The following is a 22860-nucleotide window of genomic DNA, read 5'->3' on the forward strand; positions in this document are numbered from 1 at the left end:
CAGAGTATACAAGCCCAGCCTCTCCATTCTCTCAGCATATTACAGTCCCCCAATCCCAGGAATTAACTTTGTAAACCTACGCTGCACTCCCTCAATAGCAAGAATGTCATTCCTCAAATTTGGAGACCAGAACTGCACACAATATTCCAGGTGTGGTCTCACTGGGGCCCTCTACAACTGCAGAAGGACCTCTATGCTCCTAAACTCAATATTCAGTTCTCAGCCCTGTTCCGCTTGCAGCCAAGTCTCTGTAATTCCCACAACATCATACTTGCCAACTTGTAACCAAGCCTCAAGCTCATCCACTTTATTTCTTATACTTAGTGCATTGATATATAATACTTTAAATCCATTACTCACCTCACTTTTCACATCGATTCCTATTTCACTTGACCAGACTCTCCTATCCCTTCCTAAGCTTCCTGCCCCGTTAAACCTACTGTCTTTCTTAACTTTTCTTATACTCACTTTCCCTTTAACTCCATCCTTATATCTCCAGTTTGTCCCCCCCCCCCCCCCCCCCCCCCCCACTATTCAGTTTAAACCCACCCGTGTAGCAGTGGCAAACCTGCCTGCTAGAATACTCACTCTCCTCTTGTTCAAGTTCAAGTGAGTTTATTGTCATGTGTCCCTGATAGGACAATAGAATTCTTGCTTTGCTTCAGCACACAGAACATAGTAGGCATTGACTACAAAACAGATCAGTGTGTCCATATACCATTAAATAAATATATACACACACGAATAAATAAACTGATGCAAATCAAAGTGCAAATAACAGATAATGGGTTATTAATAATCAGAGTTTTGTCCGAGCCAGGTTTAATAGCCTGATGGCTGTGGGGAAGCAGCTATTCCTGAACCTGGATGTTGCAGTCTTCAGGCTCCTGTACCTTCTACCTGAAGGTAGCGGGGAGATGAGTGTGTGGCCAGGATGGTGTGGGTCTTTGATGATACTGCCAGCCTTTTTGAGGCAGCGACTGCAATAGATCCCCTCGATGGAAGGAAGGTCAGAGCCGGTGATGGACTGGGCAGTGTTTACTACTTGTTGTGGTCTTTTCCTCTCCAGGGCGCTCAAGTTGCCGAACCAAGCCACGATGCAACCGATCAGCATGCTCTCTACTGTGCAACCCGTCCTTTTTGTACAATTCACCTTTCCCCAAAACAGATGTCAGTGGTTTAAGAATCTAAATCCCTGCTTCCCGCACCAGCTCCTCAGCCACACATTCAGATCCTCTATCTCCCTGTTCCTGCCCTCACCATCACAAGGACCTGCAAACTCTCCGGGAGCTCCGGTTTCCTCCTGCACTCGAGAGACCTACAGGATTATAGGTTAATTGGCTTGGTGAAATAGTATATACACCCTAGTGTGTGTAAACTGTTGACAATAGACAATAGGTGCAGGAGTAGGCCATCCGGCCCTTTGAGCCAGCACCGCCATTCAATGTGATCATGGCTGATCATCCCCAATCAGTACCCCGTTCCTGCCTCCTCCCCATATCCCCTGACTCCGCTATCTTTAAGAATCCTATCTAGCTTTCTCTTGAAAGCATCCAGAGAACCGGCCTCCACCGCACTCTGAGGCAGAGAATTCCACAGACTCACAACTCTCTGGGTGAAAAAGTGTTTCCTCGTCTCCGTTCTAAATGGCTTACCCCTTATTCTTCAAATGTGTGACCCCTGGTTCTGGACTCCCCCAACATCTTGGTTTCTTAGTTTCTTGGTCCTCCAAAATATTCCAAATGGAATTGGAGGTGGTGGAGGGAGGACTTAAGCCAGAAAGGGTTTTTGGGAAGAAAGAGCTACCTTAAATTTAGTTGTATCTGGTTGGGAACATGTTTCCTGCCTCTAGCGTGTCCAAACCCTTAATAATGTTATATGTTTCAATAAGATATCCTCTCATCCTTCTAAACTCCAGACAAGCACAGCCGCTCCATTCTCTCAGCATATAACAGTCCCGCCATCCCGGGAATTAACCTGGTGAACCTACGCTGCACTCCCTCAATAGCAAAAATGTCTGAAGAAGGGTCTCGACCCGAAACGTTGCCTATTTCCTTCGCCCCATTGATGCTGCCTCGCCCGCTGAGTGTCTCCAGCATTTTTTGTCCACCAGCAAGAATGCCCTTCCTCAATTTAGGATTTTGTAAGTGCCTGGGGATGGCTGGCTAGTGCGGACTCGGTGGGCCGAAGGGCCTGTTTCCGCGCTGTATCTCTAAACTAGACTAAACTAACCTCATGACGATGGGACGCCGTGAAACTCTTCTGTGGAGTGTAGAGAGGAAACTTGTAGGCGGGCCGAGAGTTACATGGTCATTCTCTCTGTCTCTGTCTCTGTATCTAATTTCCATTCCTCAAAGAGCTTCCCTTTCCGATTACATCACGCCTCCCCTTGTATCTTTTTTTCTTTCCAAGTCCCAGCGTATATAAGGAGTGGGTCTGCTGTGACCGAACACATACACACAAGCTCACACAAACGGACTCGAGAGACAGGCAGAGAGGCGACGAGGGAGAAGCAGCAGCGAACTTTCTACACAACGAGCATGGAACAAGACAAGATGTCGCTGGACGCGGAGAAGGGGACTATCGTGGTGGTCAGAGAATCGAGGGGTAGAGGCTGCTTCTGGCAGTCTCTGTGCGCCCTGACGCTCCTCGCCTTGGTGGCCCTCGCTACCTACACCATACTCCATCAGATGAAGGCAGTCCCAACATACGTGGTAAGTGACAGAGTTAGAGTGATCGTTCGCCCCCTACTCTCGCCCCGCTCCCCCCCACAACAATCTTAGCTTAGCTTTGCTTAGACATACAGCGCGGAAACAGGCCCTTCGGCCCAGCGAGTCCGCGCCGACCAGCGATCCCTACACACACACACACACTTCGGGAGACAATTTACAATGTTACCTAGGCCATTTAACCTAGAAACCCGTACGTCTTTAGAGTGTGGGAGGGGACCGGAGCAACCGGAGAAAACCCACGCGGGTCACTGTGAGAACTTGCAAACTCCGTACAGACAGCACCCGTGGTCGGGATCGAACCCGGATCTCTGGCGCTGCGAGGCGGCAACTCTACCGGCCCGTTACTTGAAGAAGGGTCCCGTCCAGAAATGTAGCCAATCTGAGATGCTTCCTCGAATCGCTGAGTTACTCCGGCACTTTGTGGCTGTCTTTGTAAACCAGCAACTGCAGTGCTTTAACTCTGCCAGCGAGAGAGTCTAGGACCAGAGGGCACAGCCTCAGAAAAAAAGGAGATGAGGATGAATTTCTTTAGTCAGAGGGTGGTGGAGCCCAAGTCAATGGATATTTTTTTAAACCAGGATAGATAGATTCTGTCAGGGGGGTTTCACTCAGAGAGTTGTGAGTCTGTGGAATTCTCTGCCTCAGGTGGGGGCCGGTTCTCTGGATGCTTTCAAGAGAGAGTTAGCTAGGGCTCTTAAAGATAGTGGAGTCAGGGGATATGGGGAGAAGGCAGGAACGGGGTACTGATTGGGGATAATCAGCCATTATCACTTGAATGGCGGCGCTGGATCGAAGGGCCGAATGGTCTACTCCTGCACCTGTTGTCTATTGTCTATTGAGATGGGGAGAAGGCAGGAGAATGGGGTTGTGTGGGGAAAGATAGATCAGCCACGATTGAATGGCGGAGGCGGGCCAAAGGGCACAATTCTACTCCTATGACATCAAGTTACATCGTGAACACTACGGAGACTGGCCCTTCGGCCCGCCTTGTCCATGCCGACCAAGTAGGCATATTGGCTAATTCCATTAGGCCCATAGTTGTCTAAACCTTTCCTATCCATACGTACGAATGCATTTTAAAATATTACAATCCCAATCCTCGGGCGGTCACGGTGGCGCAGCGGTAGAGTTGCTGCCTCACAGCGAATGCAGCGCCGGAGACCCGGGTTCGATCCCGACTACGGGTGCTGTCTGTACGGAGTTTGTTCGTTCTCCCCATGACCTCGAGATCTTCGGTTTCCTCCCACACTCCAAAGACGTACAGGTTTGTAGTTTAAGTGGCCTTGGTGTAAATGTAAAAATTGTCCCTAGTGTGTGTAGGATAGTGTTAGTGTGCGGGGATCCCTGGTCGGCGCGGACGGACCCGGTGGGCCGAAGGGCCTGTTTTCGCGCTGTATCTCTAAACTAAACTAAAATTGAATTGTATCAACCTGTATAGCTTCCTCTGGCAGCTCATTCCAGATAACCTCGCAGTGAAAATAACTGCTCCTGAGGTCCCTCTTAAACTCCCCCCCACACACACACAACACACACACACACACCGCCACCCTCTTATTTTAAGCCTTATCTGAATAAGAAGCCTCTTAAATATACTTTTATCCCGCACCCCAAAGACGTACAGGTTTGTGGGTTAAATGGCTTGGGTAAAATTGAACCACACAATTTATTTCCCCCCTCGGTGAATGAGAGAATTCTGTAAGTTTGTATTGAGAATCCTTTAATCCTGGAGGGGAAATGGATCAAATGCTTTCGAGGCTTCTCTAACGCGAGTCCCGTTGAAGACCAGCTGTTTGTCACGGGTTTGGCCCTGTCCAAACACGGCCTGTGTCCTGCAGACCCGGGCTAGAAGGGGCAGGGGGGTCCATCTGGGCAAAATTACGTATTTTAACACTGTCTCGTTTTCCACAGGACGCGGTGCAGAGCTCGGAGATCGCATCTGCAAGCTTCCAGACAAGTAACGGTGAGTGTACCTTATACACACACACACAGAGTGGCTCCCCTCCCTCCAGCGCTGTCTAACCCCCCCCCCCCCCCCCCCCCCTCCCCTCCCCGCCACCGACTTGCTGCTCACTCTCCAGGTTCCTAGTATCGTTTGCGTCCTTTCTTTCGCTGCCCCTTTACTGGAATGTTGCCTGGGTTTCAGCAACTAAGGTTGAACAAGTTAGGTCTTTATTCTTTGGAGCGCAGAAGGTTAAGGGAACACTTGATAGAGCTCTTTAAAATGATGAGAGGGATAGACAGAGTACACGTGGATAAGCTTTTCCCATTGAGAGTAGGGAAGATTCAAACAAGAGGACATGGTTTGAGAATTAAGGGACAGAAGTTTAGGGGTAACATGAGGGGGGACTTCTTTACTCAGAGTGTGGTAGCTGTGTGGAATGAGCTTCCAGTGGAAGTGGTGGAGGCAGGTTCGATTTTATAATTTAAAAATAAATTGGCTAGGTATATAGACGGGAAAGGAATGGATGGTTATGGTCTGAGTGCAGGTAGATGGGATTAGGTGAGAGTAAGTGTTCGTCACGGACTACAAGGGCCGAGAGGGCCTGTTTCCGTGCTGTAATTGTTATATGGTTATACGGTCTCTCTCTTTCCTGCCCAGTCCAATCCATCATGGTTCCAGCCCCATTTCCCCTTTTAGGAATAAGGGGTAAGCCATTTCGAACGGAGATGAGAAAACACTTTTTCACACAGAGAGTTGTGAGTCTGTGGGATTCTCTGCCTCGTTTTTAAGGCAGAGATAGATAGATTCTTGATCAGTGGAGCGGTGGAGGCCGGTTCTCTGGATATTTTCAAGAGGGAGCTAGATATGGTTCTTAAAGACAGTGGAGTCAGGGGATATGGGGAGAAGGCAGGAACGGGGTACTGATTGGGGATGATCAGCCATGATCACATTGAATGGTGGTGCTGGCTCGAAGGGCCGAATGGCCTCCTCCTGCACCTGTTGTCTATTGTCTGCTGTCTATTCTCACTTCTTCCTTGTCTGAAGAAGGGTCTCGACCCGAAACGTCTCCCATTCCTTCTCTCCTGAGACGCTGCCTGTCCCGCTGAGTTACTCCAGCTTTTTTGTGTCTATCTTCCCTCAGCCACTCCTATTTTCGCTTCTCTCTTACCCCCCCCCCCCACACACACACACACACACACACACACACACACGTGCGTTTCGTTCAATTATCGGGTGAAGGCGACACCACAACTAATCCTCCTGCTTTCTTCCCAACCAGATCTCGAACGGATCGTGAAGGAAGTGGTAAACGCGAAGAGGTCGAACATAGCTGCCCATGTCACAGGTGAGAGGCAGCGGGCAGCGGCGGGCAGTGAGGGGGGGGGGGGGGGGGGAGGACCCGAGGAGGGGGTGGGGAAGGGGGGGGGAGGGGGGAAGAACAACGGAAGACCCTGCGTGGGTAACTTTTTCGGCGTCCTTTATGTGGCGATTATTCATACTTTAGGCATGAAAGCATATAGCTTCAGTTGACTTTGCACACGTGACCATGAAGTATTCATTCATTTTTCCATTCACTCATTTATTCACACATTCACATATTCATTAATTCGCTCATTCATTCCTACATTCACTAATTCGTTCATTAATTCATTCACTCACTCATCATTCACTCATTCATTCGTTCATTAATTCATTCATTCACTCATTCATTCACTCATACATTCACTCATCATTCATACATTCACTCATTTATTCATTCATCATTCACTCATGCATTCACTCAATCATTCATTCAATCATTCACTCATTCATTCACTCACATCCATTCACATTCATTTATTCATGCACTCATCATACACTCACTCGTTCATTCATTCACACATTCGGTCATTCACTCATTCACTAATTCAGTCATTCATTCAATCATGCATTCACTCGTACATTCATTCACCCATTCATTCACCCATTCATTCACTCGTTCACCCATTCATTCACACATTCGTCCATTCACACATTCATTCACACATTCAATCATTCATTCATTCAATCATTCAATCATTCATTCATTCATCATGCATTCATTCATTCATTTCATTCATTCAAGCACTCAATCATTCACTCATTCATCATTCACTCATTCATTCATTCAATCACTCATTCATTCACTCATTCATCATTCACTCATTCATTTACACATTCATTCATGCAATCATCCATTCATTCATCCATGCTCACGGTGCCTCTCCCTCTCTCACAGCAACGAGTATCATCGAAGGCAAAGAGGTTGTCTGGCAGGACGAGACAGACTCCACACTAACAGAAGGAATAGGTTTCGAGAACAACGGGCTGGTGATCCGGACCGCCGGGCAGTACTTTGTCTACACCCAGGCGGTCTTTCATGGCAAAGGCTGCAAGGAGGAACCCATCTACCTGAGCCACAACATCTCCTCGCTCTCGGCCAGCTACCCAGAAGAGAATCTGCTCCTGAAGGCCATCAAGTCCGTCTGCGACTACGGCCCTCACGGCGAAACATGGTACAAGACATCCTACCAGGGAGCCATCTTCCACTTCCTGGAGGGAGACCAGATCTACTCCAGAGTTACTGAGAAGGTGGTGAGCTTTGTGGACATTGCTCATGGGAAAACCTTCTTTGGTATATTCGCCTTGTGAGCAACTAGGTGCGATTTTTCGACTGAAAGACAACAGTTTGAATGGCAATGCTGGCTCGAAGGGCCGAATGGCCTACTCCTGCACCTATTGTCTATTGTCTATTGTCAAACACACAATGGGGCACATTGTCCTATACAGTAGCCTTTTGGGCATTCAATGCTTGGTTTAAGTCCAATGTAAGCAGGTTTTTATTTTTAATGGTTAAATGTTAATTTTGTATTAAATTCGTTTTTTGTTCTTGTTGTAACAGATATTCTTTAGGGTAATTACGCAGATAGTTCTAATATATTCTTGTTGCGTATGGCGTGCACAGCCTAAAATTGTCTTACAACTTGTTCTATTCGATCTTAATTGATTGGGCAAGCCAGGTTGATTCTATTCGTGGACGACGTGAAGGTTGCAATCTCCCCACCCCTATTCTAATATCTACTAAACAAAGTATCAGGTCTGATATTCAGGCTGTTTAGCTTTATGACCAGTTGTTGATCCTTGAGGGGACTGGGCATTGCAATCTCTCTCCCTGTAAAACACAAAATGCTGGAGTAACTCAGCAGGGCAGGCAGCATCTCTGGAGGACATGGATGAAGCCACGTTTTGGGTCTGGACCTTCTCCAGACTCGGTCGGTCCCCTATGTTGGACCTCTATGGGTTCCCTCAATGACCAAGTGCCTGCTAAGGCCCTGAGATTCCTGGTTGGTGGGTGGACCCAGTCATACGCGCTACTTTCCAAATCGCTAATTTGGTCATGGTGTGGGGGGAAGTTGCAACATTTGTTATTTGTAATTAGTTGCCATCCAGCAGACTAAAAATATCTGTGAACGATATGAGTCAGCTCTCCACTCAAAAAAATTGTCATTTGGGTCTACTCTCTGTGGCTGGGTTTTTTTCTCCCATGGGATGCCCAGCTGCTTCTATCCATCCCTCTGGAATACCTAAATCTGTCGGCTCCAATGGAGTCAACACCTTCTCGAAGGCACCCGAGATGTCCATCTTCAATCATCAGGCGATGACCCTGGGGAGAACAAGTCCCATCTCACCCAGTGAGAACCTCAACCCAAAGTCACATGTCAACTGTGGCAATCACCAGAGTATAGAATTAATACAGGAAAAAGTCTCATCTGTTTTAAAGATGTCTATAGATATCAAAATCTGTATCTTGATGTATCATATTGATTTAAATTATTACTTGAATGTATTTATTAATTGTTGCAATTATATTGTTATTTATTCTATTTATATAATTATTGTCAGACTATTAATAAAAGTAATATTTTTCCTCTTAACTGATTCCTGTTGAGGTTGGTCATATAGCGAGAAAAACATTTTTCACACAGAGAGTGGTGAATCTGTGGAATTCTCTGCCACAGAAGGTAGTTGAGGACACACAGTTCATTGGCTATATTTAAGAGGGAGTTAGATGTGGCCCTTGTGGCTAAAGGGATCAGGGGGTATGGAGAGAAGGCAGGTACAGGATACTGAGTTGGATGATCATATTGAATGGCGGTGCTGGCTCGAAGGGCCGAATGGTCTACTCCTGCACCTATTGTCTATGTTTCTATAGTCCTGAATTGAGCCCAGGGACAGAGGCTGAGGGGGTGGGGGGTGGGGGGTGAGAGGTAGGAAGCTGGGAGAGGAAGTGGTTCATGGCTGTTCGAGTTTGGTTTGGTGCTTGGAGATATAGCGCTGAAACAGGCCCCGTTTGCCCGCCGAGTCCACGCCGACCAGCGATCCCTGGACACTAGCCCTATCCTGCACTTTTGACACAATTTTCAATTTTACACCAAAACTAATTACCCTACAAACCTGTACGTCTTTGGAGCGTGGGAGAAACCCGGAAAAAACCCACGCGGTCATGGGACCTCTTAAGGGTTGGACAGGCTAGATGCAGGAAGATTGTTCCCGATGTTGGGGAAGTCCAGAACAAGGGGCCACAGTTTAAGGATAAGAGGGAAATCTTTTGGGACCAAGATGAGAAAAACATTTTTCACACAGAGAGTGGTGAATCTATGGAATTCTCTGCTACAGAAGGTAGTTGAGGCCACAGTTCATTGGCTATATTTAAGAGGGAGTTAGGTGTGGCCCTTGTGTCTAAAGGGATCAGGGGGTATGGAGAGAAGGCAGGGATGGGATACTGAGTTGGATGATCAGCCATGATCATATTGAATGACGGTGCAGGCTCGAAGGGCCGAATGGCCTCTACTCCTGCACCTATTTTTTATGTTTCCAAAAAAACATGCTAACCCCGTGCAGACAGCGCCCGTCCCCGGGATCGAACTCGGGACCATGTGGCAGCATCTCCACCGCTGCGCCCTCCTTCAGATGCGGTCCAACACCGCCACCAGGCGTCGGAGAGCGGGACTGCGACTTCATGCAGGGATAATTTCCCACGGCTCGACAGCACCTCCAGCCGGTAGAAATCGGGATTGCCAACGTGTGTTTAGTTGGTGGAGGTGTGCAGTGAGGTTTCAGGTGAGGCAGGTACACAAACGTGTTGGAGAAACTCAGCAGGTGCAGCAGGATCTATGGAGCGAAGGAAATAGGCAACGTTTCGGGCCGAAACCCTTCTTCAGACATTTTCAGCATTTCATTGCCAACGTGTGTTCGTTGGTGGAGGTGTGCAGTTAGTTTTCAGGTGAGGCAGATGTTTGCTTCCAACACCTGCAACATCTTCTCTATGCAAGGCTGCGGAGAGTGGTAGACTCAGCCCGGTCCATCATGGCTACAGCCACCCCCACCCCCCCAACCATCAAAAGCACCTGCCTATTGACTGAGGGCACTTGATTGTCTGTCACATGAGGAAAGATTGAAAAGACTGGGCTTGTATTCACTGGAGTTTAGAAGGATGAGGGGGGGGGGGGGGGTTATTATAGAAACATATAAAATTATAAAAGGACTGGACAAGCTAGAAGCAGGAAAAATGTTCCCAATGTTGGGCGAGTCCGGAACCAGGGGCCACACACAGTCTTAGAATAAAGGGGAGACCATTTAAGACTGAGGTGAGAAAAAACTTTTTCACCCAGAGAGTTGAGATTTGTGGAATTCCCTGCCACAGAGGGCAGTGGAGGCCAAATCATTGGATGGATTTAAGAGAGAGTTAGATAGAGCTCCAGGGGCTAGTGGAGACGAGGGATATGGGGAGAAGGCAGGTACAGGTTATTGATTGGGGACGATCAGCCATGATCACATTGAATGGTGGTGCTGGCTCGAAGGGCCGAATGGCCTCCTCCTGCACCTATTTTCTATCTTTCTATTTGATTTTGTGATATATTTGTATTGTGAAATAATAAGCTGCCAAGGGTTGTTTAGGGACGGTGGGTTAGGGTTATTTTGTTATTATTATTTATAAAAAAACAAAATGGAGGGAAATGTAATGCCATATGTTAGATGTGCTGTGATTTTTATTCCTCCAATAAAAAATAAATTAAAAAAAATTTAAAAAATGCTGGAGTAACTCAGAGGGTGAGGCAGCTCTCCCATCTCTGGGGTAGATGAGGTTATCCACTTTGGTAGCAAAAACTGGAAGGCAGATTACTATTTAAATGGTGATAAGTTGGGAAAAGGGGAAATACAACGGGATCTGGGTGTCCTTGTTCATCAGTCTATGAAAGTAAGCATGCAGGTACAGCAGGCAGTGAAGAAAGCCAATGGCATGTTGGCCTTTATAACAAGAGGAGTTGAGTATAACAGCAATAGAATAGGGCCCTTCTGGAGTTGTACAGGGCCCTAGTGAGACCACACCTGGAGTATTGCGTGCAGTTTTGGTCTCCAAATTTGAAGGACATTCTTGCTATTGAGGGAGCCCAGCGTAGGTTTACAAGGTTAATTCCCGGGATGGCGGGACTGTCATATGCTGAGAGAATTGAGCAGCTGGGCTTGTACACTCTGGAGTTTAGGATGAGAGGTCATATTATTGACACGTATACGCTTATTCAGAGTTTGGACACTCCAGAGGCAGGAAACATGTTCCTGATGTTGGGGGAATCCAGAACCAGGGGCCACACACACAGCTTAAGAATAAGGGGTAAGCCATTTTGGACAGAGATGAGGAAACACTTTTTCACACAGAGAGTTGTGAGTTTGTGGAATTCTCTGCCTCAGAGGGCGATGGAGGCCGGTTTTCTGGATACTTTCAAGAGAGAGTGAGATAGGGCTCTTAAAGATAGTGGAGTCAGGGGATATGGGGAGAAGGCAGGAACGGGGTACTGATTGTAGTCATGCTGGCTCGAAGGGCCGAATGGCCTACCCCTGCGCCTTTTGTCTATTGTCTATCTATGTACCAGTCTAATCTTTGGGATAGTCTCTGCCTCAACTACCTCCTCCCGCAGCTTGTTCCATACACGCACCACCCTCTGTGTGAAAATTCTTAATAAATCCTTCCCCCTTCTCCTTAAACCGTTGTCTTCTGGTCCTCGATTCACCTACTGTGGGCAAGAGACTCTGTGCATCTATTCCTCTCATGATATTATACACATCTATAAGATCACCCCTCATCCTCCTGCGCTCCATGGAATAGAGACCCAGTCTACTCAACCTCTCCCTATAGCTCAGTGGCTCTAGTTTTGGCAACATCCTCGGAAATCTAGAGAGAGAAATGGAGACAAGGAATCTCGGATCCAGACAAGGAGCAGACAGAGGGAGAGACAGGAGGAACGGAGAAATGAGGGACCCAGAGAGACACAGTTCACTGTTTATTTCACTCTTCCCACATTTACATTCCCCCTGGTTTTATTTCCGCGCTCACTGGGGTTTGTTTCACGACGTGGAATTTGGGGATTAAATGGGAGCCGTTCGTTCAGCGCCGACCTGTTGTCCACCGGGTTTCTGCCCCACAGCCCCTGAGCCCCGCTCCTGACGCCGGTCCCGGGACCCGACCCTTTTACACACCCGGAGCGGAACCGGAGCAGATTCTCAGCCAGTTTTCATCCCAAGGCCAGAAGAAAGGATAAAGTTTCTCCGTGAATTTATTCCCAGTGAAGGTGTGGAGATGGGACTTGGTGTCCGCGTCGTAAAATGAAACTGTCCCGGACTCGTAACTGAGATAAACTCCCACCCTCCCGGGGATGGGACGGGCGGGGAGAGGGGATGGAGGGTCGGTATCTGCAACAAACACGTCACCACACCGCCTGATGCTCCAGACTCCAGTCTCCGGGCTCAGTGTGACCCGTCTCTTCCTCTCCACAGACTCTGCGGCGACTCCCAGACTCCACCACTCACTCCCCGCCACCTCCACCTCCCAGTAATGTCTCCCCGATGTGAATCCCTCCGATCCCAGCACACACGGCCTGACTGTAAACCTCTTCCCGGTGTCAGGGAGACTCCTCACGGTCCCGGTCCATCTCACACTCTTCCGATCCTCAGACACCTCGAGCCGCGCATGCGCTGTTTCCACATCCAGGGTGACGGAGACTGGGGGGAGAAGCAGAGAATCAGAGAGTCCCCGGGGGTCGGGGGGAGACTCGGGCACAGGCGGGCGGACAACTGACACCTTGCCCGGGGTTTCACCCACAACCACATCGGGTGGACAATAGACATCTCTAATGTGTTTTTATCCAGGGATGGAGAGGGGAATTTCGTGAGGTGGGGGAGGGTGGACGGGGAGGACGAGTGCGGAGAGTGAGGAGGATTGCGAGGATTGCGGTGGGGATGGAGGAATGAAGCGGCCTATTCACATGTGGAGGCAGATTGGAGCAAGAGGATATTGAGGTGAGTGACTATAGATAATAGACAATAGGTGCAGCAGTAGGCCATTCGGCCCTTCAACCATTCAATGTGATCATGGCTGATCATCCCCAATCAGTACCCCGTTCCTGCCTTCTCCCCATATCCCTTAACTCCGCTATTTTTAAGAGCCCTATCTAGCTCTCTCTTGAAAGTATCCAGAGAACCGGCCTCCACCGCCCTCTGAGGCAGAGAATTCCACAAACTCACAACTCTCTGTGAGAAAAAGTGTTTCCTCGTCTCCATTCTAAATGGCTTACCCCTTATTCTTAAACTGTGTGTGGCCCCTGGTTCTGTGTGTGGCCCCTAATTTCCGCTATCCTGGGAATTAACCTGGTGAACCTACGCTGGGCTCCCTCAATAGCAAGAATGTCCTTCCTCAAATTAGGGGACCAAAACTGCACACAATACTCCAGGTGTGGTCTCACTAGGGCTCTGTACAACTGCAGGGCCTCTTTGCTCCTATACTGAACGCCTCTTGTTATAAAGGCCAACATGCCTTTCGCTTTCTTCACTGCCTGCTGTACCTGCATGCTTACTTTCATTGACTGATGTGCGCATGACTGACTGCAAAGGTTTTTATAGATATGTGATAATAATGAGATTAGTTAAAACAAATGTAGGTCCCTTGCAGTCAGAAACAGGTGAGTTGATCATGGGGAACAAGGATATGGCGGACCAATTGAATAACTACTTTGGTTCCGTCTTCACTAAGGAAGACATAAATAATTTGACGGAAATAGCAGGGGACCGCGGGTCAAATGAGTTGGAGGAATTGAGTGAAATCCAGGTTAGCCGGGAAGTGCTGTTGGGTAAATTGAATGGATTAAAGGCCGATAAATCCCCAGGGCCAGATAGGCTGCATCCCAGAGTACTTAAGGAAGTAGCTCCAGAAATAGTGGATGCATTAGTAATAATCTTTCAAAACTCTTTAGATTCTGGAGTAGTTCTTGAGGATTGGCGGGTAGCAAATGTAACCCCACTTTTTAAGAAGGGAGGGAGAGAGAAAACGGGGAATTACAGACCAGTTAGTCTAACATCGGTAGTGGGGAAACTGCTAAAGTCAGTTATTAAAGATGGGATAGCAACACATTTGGAAAGTGGTGAAATCATTGGACAAAGTCAGCATGGATTTACGAAAGGTAAATCATGTCTGACGAATCTTATAGAATTTTTCGAGGATGTAACTAGTAGCGTGGATAGGGGAGAACCAGTGGATGTGGTGTATCTGGACTTCCAGAAGGCTTTCGACAAGGTCCCACATAAGAGATTAGTATACAAACTTAAAGTACACAGCATTGGGGGTTCAGTATTGATGTGGATAGAGAACTGGCTGGCAAACAGGAAGCAAAGAGTAGGAGTAAACGGATCCTTTTCACAATGGCAGGCAGTGACTAGTGGGATACCGCAAGCTCAGTGCTGGGACCTCAGCTATTTTCAATATATATTAATGATCTGGATGAGGGAATTGAAGGCAATATCTCCAAGTTTGCGGATGACACTAAGCTGGGGGGCAGTGTTAGCTGTGAGGAGGATGCTAGGAGACTGCAAGGTGACTTGGATAGGCTGGGTGAGTGGGCAAATGTTTGGCAGATGCAGTATAATGTGGATAAATGTGAGGTTATCCATTTTGGTGGCAAAAACAGGAAAGCAGACTATTATCTAAATGGTGGCCGATGAGGAAAAGGGGAGATGCAGCGAGACCTGGGTGTCATGGTGCACCAGTCATTGAAAGTAGGCATGCAGGTGCAGCAGGCAGTGAAGAAAGCGAATGGTATGTTAGCTTTCATAGCAAAAGGATTTGAGTATAGGAGCAGGAAGGTTCTACTGCAGTTGTACAGGGTCTTGGTGAGGCCACACCTGGAGTATTGCGTACAGTTTTGGTCTCCAAATCTGAGGAAGGACATTATTGCCATAGAGGGAGTGCAGAGAAGGTTCACCAGACCGATTCCTGGGATGTCAGGACTGTCTTATGAAGAAAGACTGGATAGACTTGGTTTATACTCTCTAGAATTTAGGAGATTGCGAGGGGATCTTATAGAAACTTACAAAATTCTTAAGGTGTTGGACAGGCTAGATGCAGGAAGATTGCTCCCGATGTTGGGGAAGTCCAGGACAAGGGGTCACAGCTTCAGGATAAGGGGGAAATCCTTTAAAACCGAGATGAGAAGAACTTTTTTCACACAGAAAGTGGTGAATCTCTGGAACTCTCTGCCGCAGAGGGTAGTCGAGGCCAGTTCATTGGCTATATTTAAGAGGGAGTTAGATGTGGCCCTTGTGGCTAAGGGGATCAGAGGGTATGGAGAGAAGGCAGGTACGGGATAATGAGTTGGATGATCAGCCACGATCATATTGAATGGCGGTGCAGGCTCGAAGGGCCGAATGGCCTCTACTCCTGCACCTATTTTCTATGTTTCTATGTGGTAGGCGGCGCGACTCTCGTCAGCAGCGGCCTCTGCAGCCCATCTGCGTTTTTATTATTTTTTGTCTATTTTTTAATGTAGTTTTTGTTATTTTTTTGTTGGGGTATGTGTGTGGGGGGGTGGGGGTGTGGGAGTGAGGGGGTAACTTTTAAATCTCTCCCTGCATGGGAGACCCGACCTTTTCTTTGTTGGGTCTCCGTTGTCGTTGGGGCTGCAACGAGGAGCGGCCTCCAACAGGAAGACCGGGGGCTCTGGTGCTGACTACTCACCTCACCATCGCGGAGCTGGCCGAGTCCAGAGCGGGTGGAGCGGTGGTGGAGCGCTGCTGCTGCTGCGGCCCGACCTCTGGAGATTCGGAGGCTGCAACTGCGGGTCTGGCGGACGGTGGCACCGGGAGCCCGCGGGTCCCTGGTGGGAGACCGCTTTTCAGGGCTCCCGCAACGGTGACTTCTCCCGCCTGAGTTGCGGGGTTGAAGAGCTCCTGGAGCGGGGCCTTACAGCACCGCCCCGCGCTGCTTGGAATGGCCGCGGGACTCTGCGAGGGCACGCCGGGGGCTCTAACATCAAGAACCCGGTGTGCGACCTCGCACCACCCGGCGTGGCTTTAATGGCCGCGGGACAATCGCCATCGCCATCGCCTGAGGCTTTGACTTTGACTCTGACATCGGGGGGGGGGGGGGGGGCAGGGGGGGGGGCAGTGCAGTGGAGAGATAAGTTTATTTGGCCTTCCATCACAGCAATGTGATGCATGTTTCTGTAAATTATGTTGTGTCTTGGGTCTATTTGTTTGTAATGTATGGCTGCAGAAACGGCATTTCGTTTGGACCTCAAGGGGTCCAAATGACAAATAAATTGTATCTTGTATCTTGTATCTTGTATGAACAAGGACCCCCAATGGTAATTTGGAAATTTGAGGTTGTTAAAGAGGAGATAGAGGCGTGGGGAGGAATCACCATGATCATAGTGAATGGGGGGGAGACATGAGGGGCCAGATGACCTGCCCCTGTTTCTTTGAGTGGAGGGTGAGAGAGAGGGGGAGGGGAGGCTTGGACCATGGAAGGAAGCAGAGGTTGAATAATCGGGTGTTAGACAGAATGGGTGGAGACTTGTGGTCGTGGGGTCGCTGAAAGATGGGATTCACGGGTTGATTTGATGGGTGTGTACAACTGAGAACACACTGATCTCATTGTGAACCAATATATGAACTTCACTGAGGGACTTGACAATGTTGCGCATGTAAGGCTGGTCCAGAAAGCGAAGGCAGGTGGGATCCAAGGCGAGCTGGTGAAATGGATCCACAATTGGCTTGGTGGTTGGAGGTGGAAGGTAGCGGTAGAAGGATGATTTTTCTGCCTGGAGATCTGTGACTGGTGGAGTGCAGCAGAGATCGGTGCTGCAACCATTGCTGTTTATGTTATATGTTCATGACTTGGATGTGAATGCATGAGGTGTGATTAGTAAGTCTGTGGAAGACTCAGACATTGTGGATATCGGGGAAGGTTGTCAAAGTCACAAACAATTTTGTAAAGTTCGAGGGCATCAGTTTAAGTTGTGAAGGTAAAGTCTACAATGTTCTTGAACGGCAATGTTTTCAGGCACTGGATGGTGGAGAGATAGCTGCCTTAGGAGGTGTTGGAGTCGAATACAATATCTCTTGGCAATGTTTGCACGTGTGTTACTAAAATACATTATAAACAGGAAGAGATGAAAATGGACATGTTTTACCTCGCTTAATGGCAGATGTTTCTCTCCACAGCATGTTCATCAAAAAGTGGGGATCGTATTTTTCAATCGGCAAGGCAGCGTCTGTCACTGAGAGTGTTTTCTCTTCATCACTAACCCTGCAAATATTTAGCAGCTGGTTATCAACTGAGCCTCAACAATTTTTTTCAGCTGTTCTACACAAACATGCAGTGTATCAGGCAAGATCATGTCTTACCTCCTCTTCCTACCAGCTTCCTCCTGCAAGAAATAAAACACAAATCTTGAGTAGACTGAGACGGGACATCCACATCCCGACAGCAGGATTTTCACACAAATTACAACAAACCCCAGAAATGTTCCATTGCCCAACATATATTGTCATTGTCACAGAGACAATGAAATTGGATATTGCCGTCGAGATTCTACAAGTGTATTAACAGCAAAATAATAACTAGGCGGAGACTTGGTCCCTTTAAGAGCAAAATGATAATTTAGGATAGAATAGGTCCCTTTAAGTGCTGGCGACCTTAAAGCATGTTAAGGGGGATAAATCACAGGGGTTGATTAAGTGCATAGAAACACAGAAAATAAGTGCAGGAGTAGGCCATTCGGCCCTTCGAGCCTGCACCACCATTCAATATGATCATGGCTGATCATCCAACTCAGTATCCTGAACCTGCCTTCTCTCCATACCCCCTGATCCCTTTAGCCACTAGGGCCACATCTACCCCTCTTACATATAGCCAATGAACTGGCCTCAACTACCTTCTGTGGCAGAGAGTTCCAGAGATTCACCACTCTCTGTGTGAAAAATGTTTTTCTCATCTCGGTCCTAAAGGATTTCCCCTTTATCCTTAAACTGTGAACCCTTGTCCTGGACTTCCCCAACATCGGGAACAATCTTCCTGCATCTAGCCTGTCCAACCCCTTAAGAATTTTGTACGTTTCAAGAAGATGCCCTCTCAATCTTCTAAATTCTAGCGTGTACAAGCCGAGTCTATCCAGTCTTTCTTCATATGAAAGTCCTGACATCCCAGGAATCAGTCTGGTGAACCTTCTCTGTACTCCCTCTATGGCAAGAATGTCTTTCCTCAGACTTGGAGACCAAAACTGTACGTAATACTCTAGGTGTGGTCTCACCAAAGCTGCCTTCAACAGATCGGGTTAACGCCACAAAATTATTTCCCACTAAAGAGGAACGTACGACAAACTTTCCACATGATCTTTTGTAGGAATATCAAACAGCCACTAACTCAGTGACAAGATCACAGTAACTCATCCCAAGGAGACTCCAGGCAGTACAGAGATCCCACAGATTATGCAGGATGACCTTTAGTTTGGGAACAACAGCAGCACAGCTCTGGAACAGAAGGAACATTTACCCAGTTCCGAATTACTGGCAAATGCAGCATTTATTTCAGAAATGTCACCCACCATTTTGTGACTGTGCACTTTCACTTCACCAAACTATAGTGTAACCCCTCACCTTCAGAAACACCAGACTGTCTTTTTGATCAAGCTGTTGCTGCAACTTTAAGAGTTTCTCCTGAATGGAACTTAAATTGTCTTGAATCTTTCCAAGATTTTTCTCCATTGTATTTAGAATCTTCTTCTCGTCCTCCCGGATATCTGCCAGTGCGCGCTGCTCTTTCTCAGTGAGAATCTGGTGCAGTTCAGCATAGTGGGATGTGATCTTGGACTGAAGGTTGTGTGACTGTTCCTGTGAAATGAAAGGTGAAGAACAATATATAATGTCACTGGTTGTGTTACCTCACGACTTTGACCGTGACATTTGCCCTGTGCATTGTTTTACTTGCGTTAACAATTCAATAGTTTGTCGAACCCGCTCACCAGAACTAGGAGACAGCAGCACTACTTGTGTAACTGCGCTGCCCTATTATTACACACATCACAGGGATCAAATCTACACAAGATCAGGAAATCAAAATTGGGAAGCCTCACCAGAACTCCAGAAATCTTCTGTTTCTGTTGCTGCTCCATTCGTTGAATCCCTGATTCCTTTTTTGTGAGAGACTGGATGGAAGATTTCACCTGATCCTGGGATTGCGATTTGAAAATCAGATAATTAAACTGTTGAACAATAAAGATGGAATTAAAATGATGTGATTAAATTCAGTTTGCATGTACCTTGTAGGTTTCAACAGCTTCTTTAACCGGCATAAAGCTGTGAGACTTGTGTTCCCGCGCATCTGCACAAACCAGGCAGATCAGTTTCTTGTCCGTTTCACAAAACAGCTTCAGTTCTTCCTGATGTTTCTCGCACTGAAGTTTACTTTCCTTCTCTGTCAGATTCAGGCTCAGTGTTCGAACTTTCTCAAACAGTCTACCCAAAGCCCGATTCACCTTGAGGGTGCGGCCTGTAAACACCTCTCTACATTCCGGGCAGGAGTTTCTCCTCTCCCTGCCCCAACTCTGTGTGATACAGGAGCGGCAGAAGTTGTGCCCACACTCCAGCGTCACCGGATCGGTGAAGGAATCCAGGCAGATGGGACAAACTGCCTCCTTGGTCCAACTCTCTAACCTGTCTTTCGCAGCCATGTTAAGTCCGCCCTTCTCTGTTAAGTCCTCCACTTCCCGGTTCAAAATGTTTTCCACTGCGCGCGCTGCCGTCCCGGGGGAATGAATGTTATTGGGCTGCGAGTGTTCAGTGTTCAGTGTCCTGGCCACTCCCATCTAATCACACACGAGGGAGGAGTCAGTTAGACATGAAACCGGCCTGAATATAGACGAAAGCGGAGAATTTTGCTGGATGCAGTCTCTAGCCCAGAGTGTGGGAATCGAGGACCAGACAAAGTTTCAATGTGAAGGGGAAAAGTTGCTAAGAATCCGAGGGGTAACTTTTCCACACAAACGATGTTGGGTGTATGGAACAGGCTGCCAGAGGAGGTGTGTGTAGGAAGGAACTGCTGATGATGCTGGTTTAAAACGAATATAGGCACAAACAGCTGGAGTAACTCAGCGGGACAGGCAGCATCTCTGGAGAGAAGGAATGGGTGATGTTTGCGGTCGAGACCCTTCTTCAGATAGACACCAGAGCAGGTAGTCTAGGCTGGGACCATACCATCGTTTAAAAAATAAACAGTTAAATTGATAGGACAGGTTTGGGAGGATATGGACCAAGCGCAGGCAGGTGGGAATGGTGTAGCTGGGACATGTTGGCCGGTGTGGGCAAGTTGGGCCGAAGGGCCTGTTTCCACACTGTATCATTCCATTACTCTAGGCTGACACAACGTGCTGTAGTAACTCAGCGTGTCATAGAAACATAGAAAATACGTGCGGGAGTATTCCATTCGGCCCCTCGAGACGGCACCGCCATTCAATATGGTCACGGCTGATCATCTAAAATCAGTACACCGTTCCTGCTTTTTCTCCCATATCCCTTGATTCCGTTAGCCCTGAGAGCTATATCTAACTCTTGAAAACATCCAGTGAATTGGCCTCCATTGTCCTCTGTGGCAGAGAATTCCACAGATTCTCAACTCTCTGGGTGAATAAGTTTGTCCACATCTCCGTTGTAAATGGCCTCCCCCTTATACTTAAACTGTGACCCCTGGTTCTGGACTCCCCCAACATCGGCAACATGTTTCCTGCATCTAACCTGTCCAAATCCATTAAGAATGTCATATTGTTCGAGAATATCGCCCTCTCATCCTTCTAAATTCCAGTGAATACAAGCCCAGCCGACCCATTCTCTCATCACACAGTATGTCCGTCCCGCCTGCAGGATGAGGTGACAGCGCTTGCACTCTGTACTGTTTGTTAACAGAGCTGTGTTTTTAACTTCAAGATCGACACGAAATGCTGGAGTAACTCAGCGGGACTGGCAGTCGTCTCTGGAAAGAAGGAATGGGTGACGGACCTGGTCGGGTCCCCCTTCTCTCTGAACCCCCCCCCCCCCCCCCCCCCCCCCCCCCCCCCCCCCGTGACATTGAGAACGATTTAAAATATTTTTTTTAAAGTTGTCAGTGAGACTTAAAGAGACGTGTGGAGCTTCTTGAGCGGTTGGAGGCAGGCGGCGGGCGCTAGGACCCGGGTGAGCACAGGGCTGATCGCGGGAGCGAGCGCGGCTGGCCGGCTCCCATTGAAGCGGACGGTGGTGCGCGGGCACGGGGGAGACGCAGCGCTGGGACTGGGTGGGTCGGGCGGCCGCGGGGTCCGCTCGCTCGCTCGCTCTCACGCCGGAGACCAAAGTGAAGGCGGAGCGGGCAGCGGCAGCTTAGCGCAGCAATAGAGCAGAGCCCAGCGCCTTGTGGCCGAGTCTGTCTGTCTGTCTGTCTGTCTGTCTGTCTGTCTGTCTGTCTGTCTGTCTGTCTGTCTATCTGTCGCCGATCTATCTATCGAGGGGTCCTGAGCGAGGGCAAGGGGGAGGGGGGGGGGGGGGAGGTCTACAGATTAGCAAGGACCTGCAGATAGGCGAGCTGTTCTTCACAAGCCCCCGATTGTTTTCTAAGGGCACACATGAAGCTGACGGCGCAGCAGGCGGCACAAACAGCGGTGGGAGATAGTGGCGAGGGGGAGAGAGTGGCGTGGATTAGAGAGCGGGGAGAGAGAGAGAGAGCGGGAAGGACAATTAAATTCTTGTTTGCTGCAGCACAACACAATATGTAAACATAATACAGAACAGGAGATAAAAGTTCAGTGTGTCTATAGACCATAGACCGTATATATATACACAATAAATAAACAGATACAGTGCAATAGGCTGTTATAATTCAGAGTTTGTTTGATGTTGTGTTTAATAGTCTAATGGCTGTGGGGAAGCAGCTATTCCTGAACCTGGACGTTAGTTTTCAGGCTCCTGTACCTTCTATCTGATGGCAGCGGTGAAATGAGTGCGTGGCCAGGATGGTGTGGGTCTTTTATAATTTTGTGAATTGCGTACTGTTTTGGTCCCCTAATTTGAGGAAAGACATTCTTGCCACAGAGGGAGTACAGAGAAGGTTCACCAGACTGATTCCTGTGATGTCAGGGCTTTCATATGAAGAAAGACTGGATAGACTCGGCTTGTACTCGCTGGAATTTAGAAGATTGAGGGGGGGGATCTTATAGAAACTTACAAAATTCTTAAGGGGTTGGACAGGCTAGATGCAGGAAGATTGTTCGTGATGTTGGGGAAGTCCAGAACAAGGGGTCACAGTTTAAGGATAAGGGGGGAGTCTTTTAGCACCGAGATGAGGAAAACATTTTTCACACAGAGAGTGGTGAATTTTTGGAATTCTCTGCCGCAGATGGTAGTTGAGGCCACAGTTCATTGGCTATATTTAAGAGGGATTTAGATGTGGCCCTTGTGGCTAAAGGGATCAGGGGGTATGGAGAGAAGGCAGATACTGAGTTGGATGATCAGCCATGATCATATTGAATGGCGGGTGCAGGCTCGAAGGGCCGAATGGCCTCTACTCCTGCACCTATTGTCTATGTTTCTATGATACTGCCAGCCTTTTTGAGGCAGCGACTGCGATAGATCCCCTCGATGGTGGGGAGGTCAGAGCCGGTGATGGACTGGGCAGTGGTCACAACATTTTCCAATTCTCCCACTCGCCTTACGGTCTCCGCCTGTATTCTCTCTTTGTCCCGACCCCTGACATCAGTCTGGAGAAGGGTCTCGACCCGAAACGTCACCCATTCTTTCTCTCCATAGACGCTGCCTCTC

The 22860-nt window shown here is 48.2% G+C and overlaps 2 protein-coding genes across 2 annotated transcripts; one reads left to right on the top strand and one right to left on the bottom strand.

Moving 5' to 3' along the window:
* The first annotated feature begins 2540 nt into the window (after positions 1 to 2540).
* Positions 2541 to 8479, top strand: LOC129694591 (lymphotoxin-alpha-like). Its single transcript, XM_055631318.1, has 4 exons — positions 2541 to 2714; positions 4641 to 4692; positions 5954 to 5979; positions 6853 to 8479. The coding sequence occupies exons 1-4, from the start codon at positions 2541 to 2543 to the stop codon at positions 7342 to 7344; spliced, it is 744 nt and encodes a 247-aa protein (XP_055487293.1). The 3' UTR covers positions 7345 to 8479.
* Positions 8480 to 12019: 3540 nt separating this feature from the next.
* LOC129694598 (zinc-binding protein A33-like) lies at positions 12020 to 19783 on the bottom strand. The gene is made up of 6 exons (XM_055631326.1): positions 19338 to 19783; positions 19152 to 19247; positions 18676 to 18909; positions 17425 to 17447; positions 17211 to 17326; positions 12020 to 12750 (listed from the first exon to the last, which is right to left on the bottom strand). Exons 1-6 carry the CDS (start codon positions 19746 to 19748, stop codon positions 12221 to 12223), a joined length of 1410 nt encoding a protein of 469 aa, XP_055487301.1. The 5' UTR covers positions 19749 to 19783; the 3' UTR covers positions 12020 to 12220.
* Positions 19784 to 22860: the final 3077 nt, after the last annotated feature.

This window comes from Leucoraja erinacea, unplaced genomic scaffold (assembly GCF_028641065.1).
Source record: "Leucoraja erinacea ecotype New England unplaced genomic scaffold, Leri_hhj_1 Leri_71S, whole genome shotgun sequence".
In the NCBI taxonomy this organism is placed as follows: domain Eukaryota; kingdom Metazoa; phylum Chordata; class Chondrichthyes; order Rajiformes; family Rajidae; genus Leucoraja; species Leucoraja erinaceus.

Excerpts from the sequence above, each read along its gene's own strand:
- LOC129694591 (XM_055631318.1), top strand. The coding sequence starts at position 2,541 with ATGGAACAAGACAAGATGTCGCTGGACGCGGAGAAGGGGACTATCGTG. Across the intron at positions 4,693-5,953 it reads AAGCTTCCAGACAAGTAACG|ATCTCGAACGGATCGTGAAG; the intron begins GTGAGTGTACCT and ends CTTCCCAACCAG. Across the intron at positions 5,980-6,852 it reads AACGGATCGTGAAGGAAGTG|CACTCATTCATTTACACATT; the intron begins GTAAACGCGAAG and ends TCATTCATCATT.
- LOC129694598 (XM_055631326.1), bottom strand. The coding sequence starts at position 19,748 with ATGGCTGCGAAAGACAGGTTAGAGAGTTGGACCAAGGAGGCAGTTTGT. Across the intron at positions 18,910-19,151 it reads AGAAGATTTCTGGAGTTCTG|GAACAGTCACACAACCTTCA; the intron begins GTGAGGCTTCCC and ends TTCATTTCACAG. Across the intron at positions 12,751-17,210 it reads AACATCTGCCATTAAGCGAG|TCTCCGTCACCCTGGATGTG; the intron begins GTAAAACATGTC and ends TTCTCCCCCCAG.